The sequence below is a fragment of the Pan paniscus genome, chromosome 1 (genome assembly GCF_029289425.2).
Source record: "Pan paniscus chromosome 1, NHGRI_mPanPan1-v2.0_pri, whole genome shotgun sequence".
NCBI classification, from domain to species: domain Eukaryota; kingdom Metazoa; phylum Chordata; class Mammalia; order Primates; family Hominidae; genus Pan; species Pan paniscus.
This window is the reverse complement of record NC_073249.2, coordinates 137,422,633-137,438,942: the sequence shown is the minus strand read 5'-3', so window position 1 is coordinate 137,438,942 and position 16,310 is coordinate 137,422,633. Positions and strand designations below refer to the sequence as shown.

Below are 16,310 nucleotides of genomic sequence, written 5' to 3'. Positions count from 1 at the left end.
AGTGTTTTCTACCATCCCTCACACCCCTGGCCACATCATATGTATAGTATTTTGAGGTCTAAGCTCAGGACTTTCTCTTTGCCTCATGTATTCCTCTCATTTTAGTTTCTGTCTTACCTCGACACACAATTATGTAAGGCAGAGAGGTGAGGCAGAATGAGAAGAGTTGAGAGTTAGAAATAGACCCACTAAACTGGAGTGAAGGAGAGAAGCCCTGAAGAGCTATATAATCCACCTATAGGTCCTAGGAGGAAGGTGAATCCATATAATATTATGTGATACCCAGAGAGGACACAAGCAGAAAGTAGTGCTGCAGTCCAGCAGTTAAGCTCAGAAATTGTAAAATGCCTTAACAGGTACAAGAGCATGAAGCTGTAGGGTTCAGGGTCAGATGGTCAGGAATATGCTAAGGATGAGACTTATTAACAGGGAGCAGGGACTCTGTAATGGGACTCTAAGGTTCAAGGCAGGATACCAGACCCCAGAAAGAGGGCAAATGAGAGTAAAAAAGTCTTCCTGGCCAGGCACAGTGGCTCAGGCCTGTAATCTCAGCTCTTTGAGAGGCCAAGGTGGGCAGATCATGAGGTCAGGAGTTCAAGACCAGCCTGGCCAACATGGTGAAACCCCATCTCCTGTCTCTACTAAAAAGACACAAAAATTAGCTGGGCGTGATGCGATGCGCCTGTAGTCCCAGCTGCTCGGGAGGCTGAGGCGGGAGGATTGTTTGGACCCAGGAGGCGGAGGTTTCAGTGAGCTGAGATCACGCCACTAGACTCCGTCTCAAAAAAAAAAAAAAAAAAAAGGCTTCCTTGGGGATGCTACTAATACTAGAGTGTCTAGAGAGTAACTCTGGCCCAGAATAAATGATAAGACTTCAGACTCAAGAAAATCCAAGAGAAACCCTTGAAAATAGATTAGAGCTGGACTACCAGCAAGGGGGCACCATGCTACCATTATTATTTTTCTTCTTTTTCTTACCAGATATTTTCTAAGACCCACATATTTCCTTTTACCTTACTCTGTGCCATCTTATAGATCATCTGGATTTTACTGATTAGCAATTTTTGAAACAATTGATGTATGTAAGACTCAACATAGAAATTCTCAGGAATGTTGTCTGAATACTTTTCAGTATGAAAACACAAGATAATCTTGTTTTCCTGAAGGCAAAAATAACTTAATAATGGAATATGCCTTAATCGTTTATCCTTTTAGTACTTTGCCATCACAACATTAAACATGAGAGGGAGTCCCCGTGATAGAATATTCTAGCAGAGCTTTTCTTTCTTATTCTTTTTTAAGCCATAACTTTTAAATACTTCCCAACTTTTAAATACTCTAAGTTTTTTAATACTCATGTACTTAAATTACAAAGCGAAAGCTTGTGTGGAAAGGAGATAATGCATTCAGTGACAGGTTGTTTTGGGCATGGAATTGTAGACCCCTCTAAGCCTGAGGGGTAATTTCACAAAGCAGAGCTTGCTTAAAAGAGGCTCCTTGTGGTGACTAAAACAACTCTTGGGCTGTAAGTGATGCTTCAGACATGGGACAAGGTGTGGAAAGGAGCTTACTCAGACATTTTGGAAGGTAAAATGTGACCACTGGAAATTAGGTGGCTGGCTGTGGTGACTCATAGCTGTAATTCCAGCACTTTCAGAGGCCAAGCAGGGAGGATCACTTGAGGCCAAGAGTCTGAGGCCTGTGAGACCCTGTCTCAAAAAAAAAAAAAAAAAAAAAAGGAGGAAAGAAAGAAAGAAAGAAAGAAAGAAAGAAAGAAAGAAAGAAAGAAAGAAAGAAAGAAAAATATTAGTAGCATAGGAACAAGTTTTTCAAATGTCAGTTGAAGAAAAATTGGCTCTTGGTTTTTAGTAGCCTAGCCTGGAGTTGAGATACAAGAGGTAATGAGATAATTACCTCAAGGGCTACCCCTAAATTTCTTTCTAGTCACTATCACTAAATGGTCCCCCATCTAAGAGACTATGGTTCAGAGTTGGATGGCCTATGGTTTCAAATGAAACCAGAAGACTTATGTGCCCCTTAATCAGCTCTTCCTTTTAGGTTTTAACCCAGAGCTAAATCCTACTTGGGAAGGAGGGCATGTGTGTATGAATATTAGAGTAAAATGCTTATTTGAGTACTTGCTTCAGTAGTGTTTCTTTTATTTCCCTCTTCCAGTTTCTGTCCTCCTACAAGGGAAAGTCATGATTACACTAACTGAGCTAAAATGCTTAGCAGATGCCCAGTCATCTTATCACATCTTAAAACCATGGTGGGACGTCTTCTGGTATTACATCACACTGATCATGCTGCTGGTGGCTGTGCTGGCCGGAGCTCTCCAGCTGACGCAGAGCAGGGTTCTGTGCTGTCTTCCGTGCAAAGTGGAATTTGACAATCACTGTGCCGTGCCTTGGGACATCCTGAAAGCCAGCATGAACACATCCTCTAATCCTGGGACACCGCTTCCACTCCCCCTTCGAATTCAGAATGACCTCCACCGACAGCAGTACTCCTATATTGATGCCGTCTGTTACGAGAAACAGCTCCATTGGTTTGCAAAGTTTTTCCCCTATCTGGTGCTCTTGCACACGCTCATCTTTGCAGCCTGCAGCAACTTTTGGCTTCACTACCCCAGTACCAGTTCCAGGCTCGAGCATTTTGTGGCCATCCTTCACAAGTGCTTCGATTCTCCATGGACCACCCGCGCCCTGTCAGAAACAGTGGCTGAGCAGTCAGTGAGGCCTCTGAAACTCTCCAAGTCCAAGATTTTGCTTTCGTCCTCAGGGTGTTCAGCTGACATAGATTCTGGCAAACAGTCATTGCCCTACCCGCAGCCAGGTTTGGAGTCAGCTGGCATAGAAAGCCCAACTTCCAGTGTCCTGGACAAGAAGGAGGGTGAACAGGCCAAAGCCATCTTTGAAAAAGTGAAAAGATTCCGCATGCACGTGGAGCAGAAGGACATCATTTATAGAGTATATCTGAAACAGATAATAGTCAAAGTCATTTTGTTTGTGCTCATCATAACTTATGTTCCATATTTTTTAACCTACATCACTCTTGAAATCGACTGTTCAGTTGATGTGCAGGCTTTTACAGGATATAAGCGCTACCAGTGTGTCTATTCCTTGGCAGAAATCTTTAAGGTCCTGGCTTCATTTTATGTCATTTTGGTTATACTTTATGGTCTGACCTCTTCCTACAGCCTGTGGTGGATGCTGAGGAGTTCCCTGAAGCAATATTCCTTTGAGGCGTTAAGAGAAAAAAGCAACTACAGTGACATCCCTGATGTCAAGAATGACTTTGCCTTCATCCTTCATCTGGCTGATCAGTATGATCCTCTTTATTCCAAACGCTTCTCCATATTCCTATCAGAGGTCAGTGAGAACAAACTGAAACAGATCAACCTCAATAATGAATGGACAGTTGAGAAACTGAAAAGTAAGCTTGTGAAAAATGCCCAGGACAAGATAGAACTGCATCTTTTTATGCTCAGCGGTCTTCCAGACAATGTCTTTGAGTTAACTGAAATGGAAGTGCTAAGCCTGGAGCTTATCCCAGAGGTGAAGCTGCCCTCTGCAGTCTCACAGCTGGTCAACCTCAAGGAGCTTCGTGTGTACCATTCATCTCTGGTCGTAGACCATCCTGCACTGGCCTTTCTAGAGGAGAATTTAAAAATCCTCCGCCTGAAATTTACTGAAATGGGAAAAATCCCACGCTGGGTATTTCACCTCAAGAATCTCAAGGAACTTTATCTTTCGGGCTGTGTTCTCCCTGAACAGTTGAGTACTATGCAGTTGGAGGGCTTTCAGGACTTAAAAAATCTAAGGACCCTGTACTTGAAGAGCAGCCTCTCTCGGATCCCACAAGTTGTTACAGACCTCCTGCCTTCATTGCAGAAACTGTCCCTTGATAATGAGGGAAGCAAACTGGTTGTGTTGAACAACTTGAAAAAGATGGTCAATCTGAAAAGCCTAGAACTGATCAGCTGTGACCTGGAACGCATTCCACATTCCATTTTCAGCCTGAATAATTTGCATGAGTTAGACCTAAGGGAAAATAACCTTAAAACTGTGGAAGAGATCATTAGCTTTCAGCATCTTCAGAATCTTTCCTGCTTAAAGTTGTGGCACAATAACATTGCTTATATTCCTGCACAGATTGGGGCATTATCTAACCTAGAGCAGCTCTCTTTGGACCATAATAATATTGAGAATCTGCCCTTGCAGCTTTTCCTATGCACTAAACTACATTATTTGGATCTAAGCTATAACCACTTGACCTTCATTCCAGAAGAAATCCAGTATCTGAGTAATTTGCAGTACTTTGCTGTGACCAACAACAATGTAAGTAAATCCTTTCTTTCTTTTATTCAGTATGTGCCGTACTTGTAGTGCATTACATAGGGAAAGAAAACACACTTCAAATCATACTGTGTGTTCTCAAGCCAAGCCCAATCCGATCTTGCATAAATTACCAAAACACTGAGCATGCATTTTTAACCTAAATTACAAGTCATCGTGGAGATTTTATGAAAAAACATAAAAGCATTTGGCACAGTTCCTGGCACATAATAGTTGCTCAGCAAATGTTTTTCTCTTTGTTTTTTTCCCAGTTTTCTACATAAACATCACAAAGTATTTTAAACTATTTAATTCGTTATGGTAGAGCTTACTTTTTGTTTTATAAAGGTTTTAGGTATTTAGGGAGTTTGGCAAAACTTTTCAGCTTTCCAAATCTGTCATAATAAAATAACTTCTTGTTCTAAAATGCTGGGATTATGAATTATTCATAAATCCTTTTTGTGATGTGGTGAAAAAGATTTGAAATCTGCATGCATGTCTAGAAAGATGATTCAAAATGAAAGGCCTGCCTCTATAATGCAACACTACAGCTTCTTAGAAGCTTTTTCCAGGATCCATGCTTTAGAATGAACCAAATTTGCAATAGTAAAACCAAATTAAAGGAAACTTAACTTTACCAAACCATGAAAAAACAAATGAGTAGTTTCCTAGGTTAAGATATGGAGGAGGAGGAAAAAGGAAAAATTCACTGTAGTCTAAAGGCAAGAGAGTGAGGCTAATGTCCATTTGGGAAGAAAGAGGGAAAACCTGGTCAGAAATCAAATCTAGCAAGGGATGAAACTGACATTCCTCTACTTGAAAATGGGTACAGCTATTCCACTACACTTTAAAATATATTATCCAAAAATTAGCTGGGCGTGGTGGCACACACTTGAAGTCCCAGCTCCTCAGGAGCCTGAGGCAGGAGAATCGCTTGAACCCGGGAGGTGGAGTTGCAGTGAGCCGAGATTCCACCACTGCACTCAAGCCTGGTAACAGAGCGAGACTCTGTCTCAAAAAAAAAAAAAAAGAAAATGTATTATCTTTTAGACTTTTTGTAGTTCATATGTCATGGTAAATATAGCTATGAGCATGGTGTTGGCTAATAAACATATTAATCATACATTATTTTTGAAAACCATGGGTGTTAGATAAATACCAGAAAATTGGGGGATGAGAGCAAAATTCATGCTGATTTTTAGAACTCTCAGACTTTATTCGTATGTAAAAGGAGAGAGTCCATTGTTAGATAAATGAGACATCTTCAGATCTTAAAGGTTTATGAGATTTTAAAACTACATTAGGATTGACCTAGACTAACAGTGTGCATCAGAATTACCCAAAAGGCTTGCTGAAACACAGATTGCTGAGCCCCGCTCCCAGGGTTTCCGATTCAGTAGGCCAGATGTAGGACCCAAGAGTCTGCATTTCTAAAAAGTCCCCAGGTGGAGCTGATGATGCTGGCCTAGTGACTGCACTCTGAAAAATCACAGGTCTAGAAGTGTATCAGTGCCATTTAATTATGCAGCTGATTAATATTAATATTTTGGTCACATTTTTTCCATTGTTAAATTTATAATAAAAATATAAATAATTATTTTTAAAGGCATTGGTTCCACTAAGCAGTTATACACAGTTAAATCACTTTCAAAAATGGATTTTTGAAAGTCGGAGCTTACTCAATTGTTAGCTGGCCATGCATTATTTAAATGTATGAGCAGGTGAATGTTTCCACCAAGTTAATGTAATAAGAAACCTTAAGACCATTAGTACTTTTGACACCAAGTTTATGGAATCCTGGACCATATCTGAAAGAATAAGTGTGAATATCAGACACATGCTTTCTTGAATAAGAAAGAATACTTTGTAGCACAGGCAAAGTCTTACGCTGAAAATACTTTATAACCAAAATAGAATGGTATCTTTTTGAGTGGGTTGTCCCAGAAATCTGAGAAAAAGTAGTTGCTGATCATCTTTGGAGCCAAAATGATGAACATGACATCTTTGAATTGGTGAACTTAGGGTCAAAGAAGCACTGTGCAGAGACTATGTAACAACAATATAAATAAACTAAAACTCATCAGAGGACAGCCACCAGGAAGATGAAAACTCTGATGGAATACTTTAGCCTCATGATGGGAACTATAGGTGGGATGGGAGAATTCTCTACAATATTGGTCTTCACATATTTGAAAAATTGACATGGAGAACAAAACTTGCTGGGAATAGCTACAGTGTTAGAACTTAGGGCAAGTGGAGAAAACTAGGGCCATCAGGGGAAGATTTCTCATCTTTCCCATATAGCATTCAAAGACTGAATGAGCATTTGAGGAGGGAAAAGTCATTTTCTTATTAATAAAGCTCTCCAGACAGGGACTGCCAGATACTCAGTAGGAAGGTTGTTAAAGGGCATCAGGAATTCATGTTTCATGTGGGGATTTAACTAATTTTAAGATTATTTACAACCTTCAGAATCTCATGATTCTAAGTTAGATCAAAATATTGAATCACGAGGTCAGGAGTTTGAGACCAGCCTGGCCAATATGGTGAAACCCCGTCTCTACTAATAATAAAAAATTTAGCCGGGCATGGTGGCACGCGCCTGTAGTCCCAGCTACTTAGGAAGCTGAGGCAGAAGAATCGCTTGAACCCGGGAGACAGAGGTTGCAGTGAGCCAAGATCTTGCCACTGCACTCTAGCCTGAGCGACAGAGCAAGACTCCATCTCAAAAAAGGAAAAAAAGAAAATACCACATTGGCTGCATACATAGTTAGACATGCATATACAAAGAAATTCAAGCCAATTAATCCATGTGGAATGGCAGTTAATAAAGATTCCTATAAGAGACATTTTAAATGTCTGATCTCAAGACTTGGGCAGTGTATCAGGTTTATAGATGGAGTCAACAAATACTACCTCTTAAGCAGAAAAGACATTAGTTGAAAGGATATTAGGTATCTCATATTACCACTGAAAAGATTGCAAAACCAAGCTTGGAAAACAATCAGGCACAGTCAGGCAGCAGTGAGGACTGTAACCAGAATCATAGCGGAAAAGCACAATGGTGAGGATACACTGCCGAGGACCTTACCAGCTCAGAGCACTGGTTCTGTTCTTGAAAACTTGATGTTGCTGCTGTTGTGACCCTAGGCCTCCCACAGAATAGATTCTTCATGGCTTCCACTTCTTTGTGATGTTAGCCCCGGTTCAAAGTCCGAGTCTGAGCAACTGATTGGCATAGCTAATGAATGCCCACATTGTGGCTATAGGAGAGCTGAGAATACAAGAATCTGGTGGCAGTAGTTTCTCTAGTAGAAAGTGAGCTGTACTACCCACCAAGACTCATAAGGTAGGGAATTCCCTCGACATGGGAACGTGCTGGGCAGTCCCTGGGTGGCGGATATTCACTGAGCAGGCACTTCAGGGTGTCTTCCATAGGACGGTAGTAGGTGTCACCACAAAAAACATTAAATGTTTCTTTTGATCATATTTTTGCTGCAGGATTCTTCAGAGCCTTTAACATATGAATATGCATTGTGCTTCTCCAAGGAGAGATGGTATGCAATATTCATCAAATGTGTTTGAGCAAGACACCTTTTTTTATAGAGTGACTCTTGTGTTCTGTGAAGCATACCCTAAGAACACTGGATTAGGGAAGTGTTAAAAAATAGAGGTCATCCACAGAGGACTGAAAAAAACATACCAAATATAATAAGAGATGAGACCATTTAGTAAGGTGGGTCAGAATGGAGAGTGCCTGGAAGTCTGCCAGTCAAATTCATGTTTGATTCATTGGATAGTGACTAGGGTGAGACTTGAGCTTAAAAGTGCTAGTTAGCCTGAACTGGTACCTTCAAAGGAGGCTCTGATTGTAGCATATAAAAGGCTTAGGAGAGGACAGCCAAGAAACAAAACCCCATGGAAAGGTTGAATCAGTTATGATTTAGAAGTAGGAGTATAGATTTAAAACAAGAGACAAAGACTCTCATACCTGAAACGAACACTGAGTCCGCAGACTGCAGCCTGGGGGTCAAGTCTACCCACTGCCTGTTTTTATACAGCCCAGGCTAGGAAAGGTTTTTACATTTTTAGATGGTTGGGGGAAGAAAATCAAAACAATGTTTTGTGACCCATAAAAATTATATGAAATTCAAATTTCAATTTCTACAAATAGATTCCATCGTTTTTATTAGTGGGCCTGTATTACAACAAAATTATATTCAATTGTTATATTTTGAATTTCATTACTTAAAAATGTATGGAATATTTTTTCTATTATATAAGGACCTACATAATATTTTCACTTTTGCCTCTTGGCCCAGAAAGCCTAAAATACTTATTCTTCTGGTCGTTTGGAGAAAAACTTTACCAGCCCCTACTCTAGTCCACTGCCCTTATTTTACTGAGGCTCAGAGCAATTCACCTGAGGTCTGAAGTTTCCTGGCAAGGGGGCTAGGATGGAACCCAAACATTCTGATTTCTACTCTACTATTCTTCTACTATGTCTCCTATGCATCAATCCAAGTGATTCTACATGGGGTACAGTGGTATATGCGGGTGGACGTGGAAGGTGGGAGAAATGGAGGCAAGATCCATCCCTATCACAGTGCCAAAGAGTAATTGGATTATGGTGGCATTGATTGTAATGGAGAGAAGCGCAAGGCCTGGGAAAGGATTGAGCTAGGTTTGCTGAAATCTTAGACCAGTCCAATTTACACCTAGGTCTTCTTACTTCCACATTTGTGCTTTTTTTTTTTTTCTTATATTAGTTTGAAGACTTCTAGCCAGAAGGTGAATAATGTAGAAATTCCTTCTGAAGATCATCTATGTGACACTGGGTTTTGTTATTTTTGGCATCACTACTTAGAAACAGAAATATTCAGCTGTGTTTCTTGAAATGATTGGACTTTAGGGTTTGGTAAGCATTTCCTGAGATGGCATGTGTCATTGGCCAGAAAAAAAAAAAAAAAAAGGGAAATCTGGTATTGAGAAGGATTCTAAAGTAAGATCTCAGCCTCTGGGAAAAAGCCAGGGGTATTTAATTAACAACGTCAGCCATAGATGTAAAAGAAAACCATCCTGTTCTTGGGGACTTCAGTTCATTTTGCTGAAGACATTTGGTTGTCAGAGAATTCTAGGATGTAGAGAGATAATATAGCCATTAGTTTTTGTTGTTGTCATCTATTTTGTAGTTTATCATATAGTTTATGTGTGCATTATATGTTGTAGTTTATTCCATAAAACTATTTTATTGTTGAAGTATGTCATCCCCATAGTAGTCTGTAAGCTTTCCCATTGGTTTTTTCAGAAGAAATCAGTGATCCACTAAGGTAATTTTTGGCTCTCTGGCTCATGTGTCATACAGTCTAAGAAAAGGCATGCTAAATAAATTAGTTTTAAATAATTGTTTTCTAACATTTTTTATAAAATTTGTTGACCCAGGCAAAATTGGAGTTCTTGTAAGCTTCAAGGCAAACTATTTTTAAAGCTGTAAGTAGATTTTTCAGGATAAAATTGCTGAATTGAAGGAAAGTCTTGAGTCTTTAACAAAACTCCCCAGGCTCCTTTAGAAAAATTGAATGAGGGTAGGTGAGGTAAGATCCTCTGCCTTAGCTGGGCAGAGAGCTGGAGAGAAAGCCCCAGAGATGGACCCTCACACATAGCCAGCACAGCCCTTGACTCACTTTCACAGCAGCAATGCTAAGGGGCTGGCCCTGAGGCCCACTCCCACTACCTTGGGAAATCCCTCTCTTCTAGTGGAGCCTAAGAAGTTCACTAAAATCACAGATGTAGAGATTTGGAAGGAGACTGGTGGGAATGTGGTAGTAGCTGATAGCCAGACAAGAGAGTGAGGGCAGTGGCTTCAGGGTAATCACCCAGTAGGAAATCAGTCCAGTTAAACGAGGTACTTGCTGGGAATCTGAAGCTGACTGAAGAAGGGAAATACGGAATTTCCTAATGCAGCTCAGGTTAGGGCACTTTTCTTCATACCACTCATTACAGACAATTGTGTAATCGTTTCATGTTTCTCTCTTCTGTGAGACTTGTGCTTCTCAACTGGGAATGATTTTGCCTCCCAAGAGACATATGTCTGGAAACATTTTTGGTTGTCACAACTGGGAAGGGGAGTGGCACTGGTAACTGGTGGGTAGAGGCTGAGGATGCTGCTAAACATCCTACACTGCACAGGACAGCCCCACAGCAAGAATTTTTCCACCCACAGTGTCAACAGTGCTGAGGCTGAGATGTCCATGGTGACCTGCATTAGGCTAAAGTTTTCAAAGGCAGTCTTTCTAACTCAGTACTTTATCCCAGCAGCTAGCTGGGAGTCTGGCACATTAGAAGGCACTCAGCACGTGCTCACTGAATATAAATGAGCCAAGCCTAATTTCTTTTTTAGCCAGTTTGCCTGAGTCATTTCATAGGCACCAACAAGCACTCTTAATAATGCACACTGCAAAGGACTGATTTTTTCCTCCACTTGGACATCACTGATCCTACTTCTGAGCTGCAGGTATCTCTGTGCAGAAGGGGTTGCCTTAGAAAGAGGTTACATTTCTTCTCATCTCTCTGCCTCATCTCCCAATGTAAGTCTGCATATGTAGGGTTTGCATCTGCTCTTGGAAAGGAAATGAAAGTAAAGGGTAGATATTTTTCCCTTTGTTTATATCTAATATTTTGGTGTACAATGATGATCTATATGGAATGTTGTTCTTAGCAGTGACAATCATTATTTTTAACGATATACAGCACTGAACGTGTGTTAGAGGGAGGGGTGATGTAGGAGAATGGACTTTACAACATCATTAACATTTTTAATGGAATTTGGTCATTTTTTAGTTTATATAAAAGCTATTTATCCTTTTGAGGAGAGACAGTTCTGGATGGCCCTAGAAACTTGTCTCCCAGCCAGTCCGCATTAGCCCGTCAGAGGATATAGGCCAAGTCCCTGAGTGCCCTTTTTATCCCTGTTTCTAACAAAGCCAGTTTTTGAACCAAGGAACCTACATTATTTCATAGTTTTTGTAGGTGGCCCCTGTCCCCAGCCAATATGTAGAGTATTATGGGGGGTGGGGAGCGGTGGTATGTGCAGTCTATCTATGCTGAGGCCAGACTTATCCCTCAGTGAAGTGATGAGTTGAAGGGATTGTGTATGTGCTCAACTTCTTCTCTGGAGGTCTTTCCTCAATAAACCCTATTTCTTCTATGTACTGTGGCTCCCTTAGAAATTGACATACAACCTATCTACCATATAGGGGAGCAGTCAACGGGAGCAGCTTTAGGAGTTGACCTAATTTGCATAATATTTATTATATTTAAAATTATCTGTGTTATAAATTATTTAGTTGAAACCATGCCAGAGGGAAGGAACAAGAGTAAATATTCAGGTGTATGTGTATGTAGAGGGGAATGAAATGTGCATGTATATATAATCATATTTTTTTGCTCTGCTTCTGTAGGCTTTTTTAAAAAAGAGAATAAAGTTTTCAGTCTGCTGTCAGATTCTTAGGATGTTTTTAAGGGTATTATTCATTACATTACACAGTAAACTTTTTATGAAGACTCTTGAGGGTAATTTATTTCTGATCAAGGACTCAAGAGTAATTATGATTCTTCTTACTGGTTTGTTTTTATCTTAACGACAATGTGTATATAACTACATTTTCTTTAAGAATTGCTTGTTAGAGTGTTTAAAACCAAATTCGTTGCCCACCCATATACAGCAAGGTTGTAGGTGTCCAGGGTAGCCACAGTCCTCACTCCTCATTGTACTCCTGTCTTCATTTTCCCTCTATCTTTTCATCTACTTCAAATTTATCATCATTGTAGTCTGCATCACTTATAAACTTCCAGAAATGTTTTTTTTTTTTTTTGAAAAAAGGTAAATGTCTTATCATAAGCCACCAAAAACCTATTTTACCAGCTTCTTTTTTCTTCCCTTTCCAGATTGAGATGCTACCAGATGGGCTGTTTCAGTGCAAAAAGCTGCAGTGTTTACTTTTGGGGAAAAATAGCTTGATGAATTTGTCCCCTCATGTGGGTGAGCTGTCAAACCTTACTCATCTGGAGCTCATTGGTAATTACCTGGAAACACTTCCTCCTGAACTAGAAGGATGTCAGTCCCTAAAACGGAACTGTCTGATTGTTGAGGAGAACTTGCTCAATACTCTTCCTCTCCCTGTAACAGAACGTTTACAGACGTGCTTAGACAAATGTTGACTTAAAGAAAAGAGACCCGTGTTTCAAAATCATTTTTAAAAGTATGCTCGGCCGGGCGTGGTGGCTCATGCCTATAATCCCAGCACTTTGGGAGGCCAAGATGGGCGGATTGCTTGAGGTCAGGAGTTCGAGACCAGTCTGGCCAACCTGGTGAAACCCCATCTCTGCTAAAACTACAAAAAAATTAGCCAGGCGTGGTGGCGTGCGCCTGTAATCCCAGCTACTTGGGAGGCTGAGGCAGGGGAATTGCTTGAACCAGGGAGGTGGAGGTTGCAGTGAGCCAAGATTGTGCCACTGTACACCAGCCTGGGTGACAGAGCAAGACTCTATCTCAACAACAACAACAAAAATGCTCCAGGGCTTTAAATGAGAAGTAAAATTTTCTAAGTTAATAAAGATGAAGAATGGGTGACTTATGATGAACGATAACTAAATGTCTTATTAAAGCAACTGAGTGTCTAGCCCTAAATTAACCAGGTAAAAACTGTTAACACTAACCTGAAGTTTTGTGAATAACTGTTCTTTAACTTATTGAGATGTTGCAAGAAATGCACATCCAGGGTGGACTGGGAGCTATGAAATGACTAAATTCCTCCTTGCAGTGTTTACCTTCAAGATTGTATAGGTATTCTCTCCTCTTCTTCCCCCAGTCCCCATTACTTATTTGCACACTTGTTTTAACTGACTTCCTGTTTTGATGTTTATCACCAAGACCATAAACTCATCAATATGAATTTTCTTGATGTATACTCACGACTGTCTTTGATTTATATTCCTAAATTTTTTTAGATAGGGTATGTTGTGCTTGGCAGAATTCTTTTTTGGCTTAATTTTTACTTCCTTTCCCAGCTTGCTTGAGTCTTCCTTAACCTGGTTTTCTCTTAACACCAATGATGAACCCTGAGAAAATGCCTGCATTTGGCCTTTGCCTAGAACAGGAGCTGAGTATTTAAGATGTATTATCCTCGGGGCATCCTGAAAATTAATGTATTCCCTAAAATTTCTTCTTGTCTATCGTCAAAGCCTTTTTTTATTTGTTAAGAATTTTTATATTAAATGTAAAACATATAGATATTTTCTATTGTATAATCTTGGATTCAACATCTGTGAGGATCATTTTTGTAAGACACATAGAATTTATGCATTTCTTTATGAACTTACTGTTAGTGTTCTTGGTTTCGGCTGTTTATGACTCATGTTTATGTACATTCTGCTCCAAAATGTTTTTGTACTCTGCAACTAATTACTTTTGGATAACAAAAGCCTTGTGTTTAATGCCCTAAAGTATTTGGGGGTTTCCTTGTGAGAGGGTGGCCGAATCATCTACCTCTCTCTTCCCTAGTCGCTGTGCAATCGTACGGGTAAAATTCTTAATTACTTACAAAAACTGTGATAGAGGGGAGAGGTACAGATTTGGTTTTTAAATTGATTTTAAAATACTTTATAGAAATTTAGTAAGAGTTAAAGCAAAAGACTTTTTTTCCCTCCATCTATGTAATCTCTAGCTATGATTATAATGTAAAACAGCCTCTATTCAGTATCTAAAATGAGTTCTCAAAACCCACAAAGAAATAGATCCATTTAACTGAAATTCATCTCATGCCTTTATCTAACTCTTCTGGAAAATACATTTTGCTCCTTTTTATAAAGAGCTTTGTGCTTGGCCTTTTATTATGCATATTTTTAATGAATAAAATCAACTGACTCATTTTTGGGAAATGTACATCTTTAATGTGTTTTTCCCTAAGGGTCTAGGCATTATGATGCCACCTCTTCATTTTGGATATAACTATGAAGAAATCTATTAACTGCACCTACACAAAACTGGAAAACACTATAGGTAAACAGTACTGTGTATATGGAATTGTGGTGCGTGGTATGTGTTTTCTCTTGCTTTGTTCCAGAAAGATGAAAGTGAGTCTTTAAAGCATAGCAAATAGAGCTTCCCCTCACCTGCCACACACTCCTGCACTAAAGTTCAGAGAAAAGAATTATTCAAATCAAATGAAATTTGAATAATATTAGCTATCAGGAATATAGGACACCAAACACACTGCTTCACACATTATTGTTTATTCTGAACAGAAAGGAACAGTGTAAAAATAAACTACTTACCAAAACTTGCCTTTAGTCAGATCATTCAGCTCTCAGGGAAGCAGGTATAACTGATGAAACTTCTAGGACTTCAGAAAACAGATTCTAATTATATCCATGTTTTTTGTTGTTATTTTCATTTTTTAAGTGTGAGTTGATGTTTATTTTAGTGTTTCACAATAGAATTATCATGTATACTGATTCCAGTGTGGCATGTGATTAAGTTTTGGACATGAATATGCCAAAAGTGCTTAAATGTTTTTGGCCACATAACTAGCTAGAATTTCAAAACAAAATTCAGATTTGCTACCATTCACCTGACGAACTTCTCCATGGCTCGTCACTGGTTTGGTTCAACTGCAAAAGTCATTGGCTAAATTTTCCTTATCACCTACGTAAATTTCTGGAGGAATTTACTAGCAGGATTAATAATGAATATTATAAACTGCTTTCCACACACTAGGGTATAATTATTGGTGCAATCTATGTTGTTCTTGATGCCATGGTTTTACATCTTTTAATTTAAACCTTATACACCAGTGTTTAGGTCACTTTTGAGACAAGGTAGCCCTGATGCAAGGAACAATGAGGCTACTACTTCACATAAAAAATAGGGTGTTAATACCACCTTTACTGTACTGTTGGAGCAGATCTTTATTTTACAAGTGTTCATATTCACATAAGAGAATTTTAAATGAAAATTAAGTTTGTTAAATTATAATTATGAGACTTTTGTTGGCATTTGATTTCAAGAATACATATGCATTTTCTAAAAAATAAATGTGGAGGTTATTCAGAACAAAATTCATAGCTTATGGTAGTAATGGCATGAATTAATTTTATTTGCATGCACACACAGACACACATACTTCATATATGCAAATTATAACATTAGTTTTTGATATATCTAGTGGTTTTTTTTTTTCAAAATTGCAGGAGGTTGTAGATTAAATAAGTATGATAGCACGTTTTTTAATTCATTAATCATGAAGTGCTCTGTTCCCTAAGTTATGACATTTAGAAGAAATCACATGCTCAAACTTAATCTGAGAACCTAAGTGTTTTTGAGCTTTCCAGTAAAGGAGCAGTGTTCTTTTCCTAACTTACATCAGGGTACATCTGTGTGGCACACAGATACTATATTTTCATTCTTCACTCCCAGTCTTAATTTCTTTCCCCTGTATGTCACTGTATTTTATGTCACTTCACATTGTGTTAAACAGGGTAAATAGAGATCCTCAGTATCTCAGTGCTGTGGCATAGCTCCAATAGGTGTGCTGTGGTGCACTGCAGTGATGTATTTGCATAACATTGTTTGATAGTGAAAATTTTTTTTTCGGTTCAAGTGTTTTGTGATTAAAATTTTATGTTTAATTAAAATATTGCATAATATTGATGGGTTCAAAAACCATTAAAATAATCAAACAATTATTCTGTGCCCTTAACATTATTTTCTTGTGTTTTCAATAAAATTTTCTTTTCATCTTTCCATCTTCACATTCTCTTAGCATCATCCTATGCACATAAGGTATGTTGTTTTTCTTCTCCACTCACCTACCGCACTAAATTTGATCAGCAATTGTACAGTAACAGAATATATTTGTGCCAGAAGATTTGCAATGATATTTGAGCATGTATTTATTTAGGAGGAAGCCAGTG

The 16,310-nt window shown here is 39.0% G+C and overlaps 2 protein-coding genes across 3 annotated transcripts in view; both read left to right on the top strand.

The window, feature by feature from the left end:
* Window positions 1–2,215, top strand: part of LOC130541737 (uncharacterized) — a 55,967-nt gene extending 53,752 nt beyond the window's left edge. Inside the window, exon 3 of one of the 2 annotated variants that reach the window (XM_057302977.1) lies at window positions 2,176–2,215. The gene's annotated coding sequence lies outside the window, so the exon portion shown is untranslated. The remainder of the gene's footprint in view (window positions 1–2,175) is intronic. The other variant, XM_057302975.1, reaches the window with a different exon arrangement.
* LRRC8B (leucine rich repeat containing 8 VRAC subunit B) lies at window positions 2,202–16,139 on the top strand. Its single transcript, XM_014346061.5, has 2 exons — window positions 2,202–4,340; window positions 12,285–16,139. Exons 1-2 carry the CDS (start codon window positions 2,202–2,204, stop codon window positions 12,555–12,557), a joined length of 2,412 nt encoding a protein of 803 aa, XP_014201547.2. The 3' UTR covers window positions 12,558–16,139.
* The last annotated feature ends 171 nt before the right edge of the window (window positions 16,140–16,310 follow it).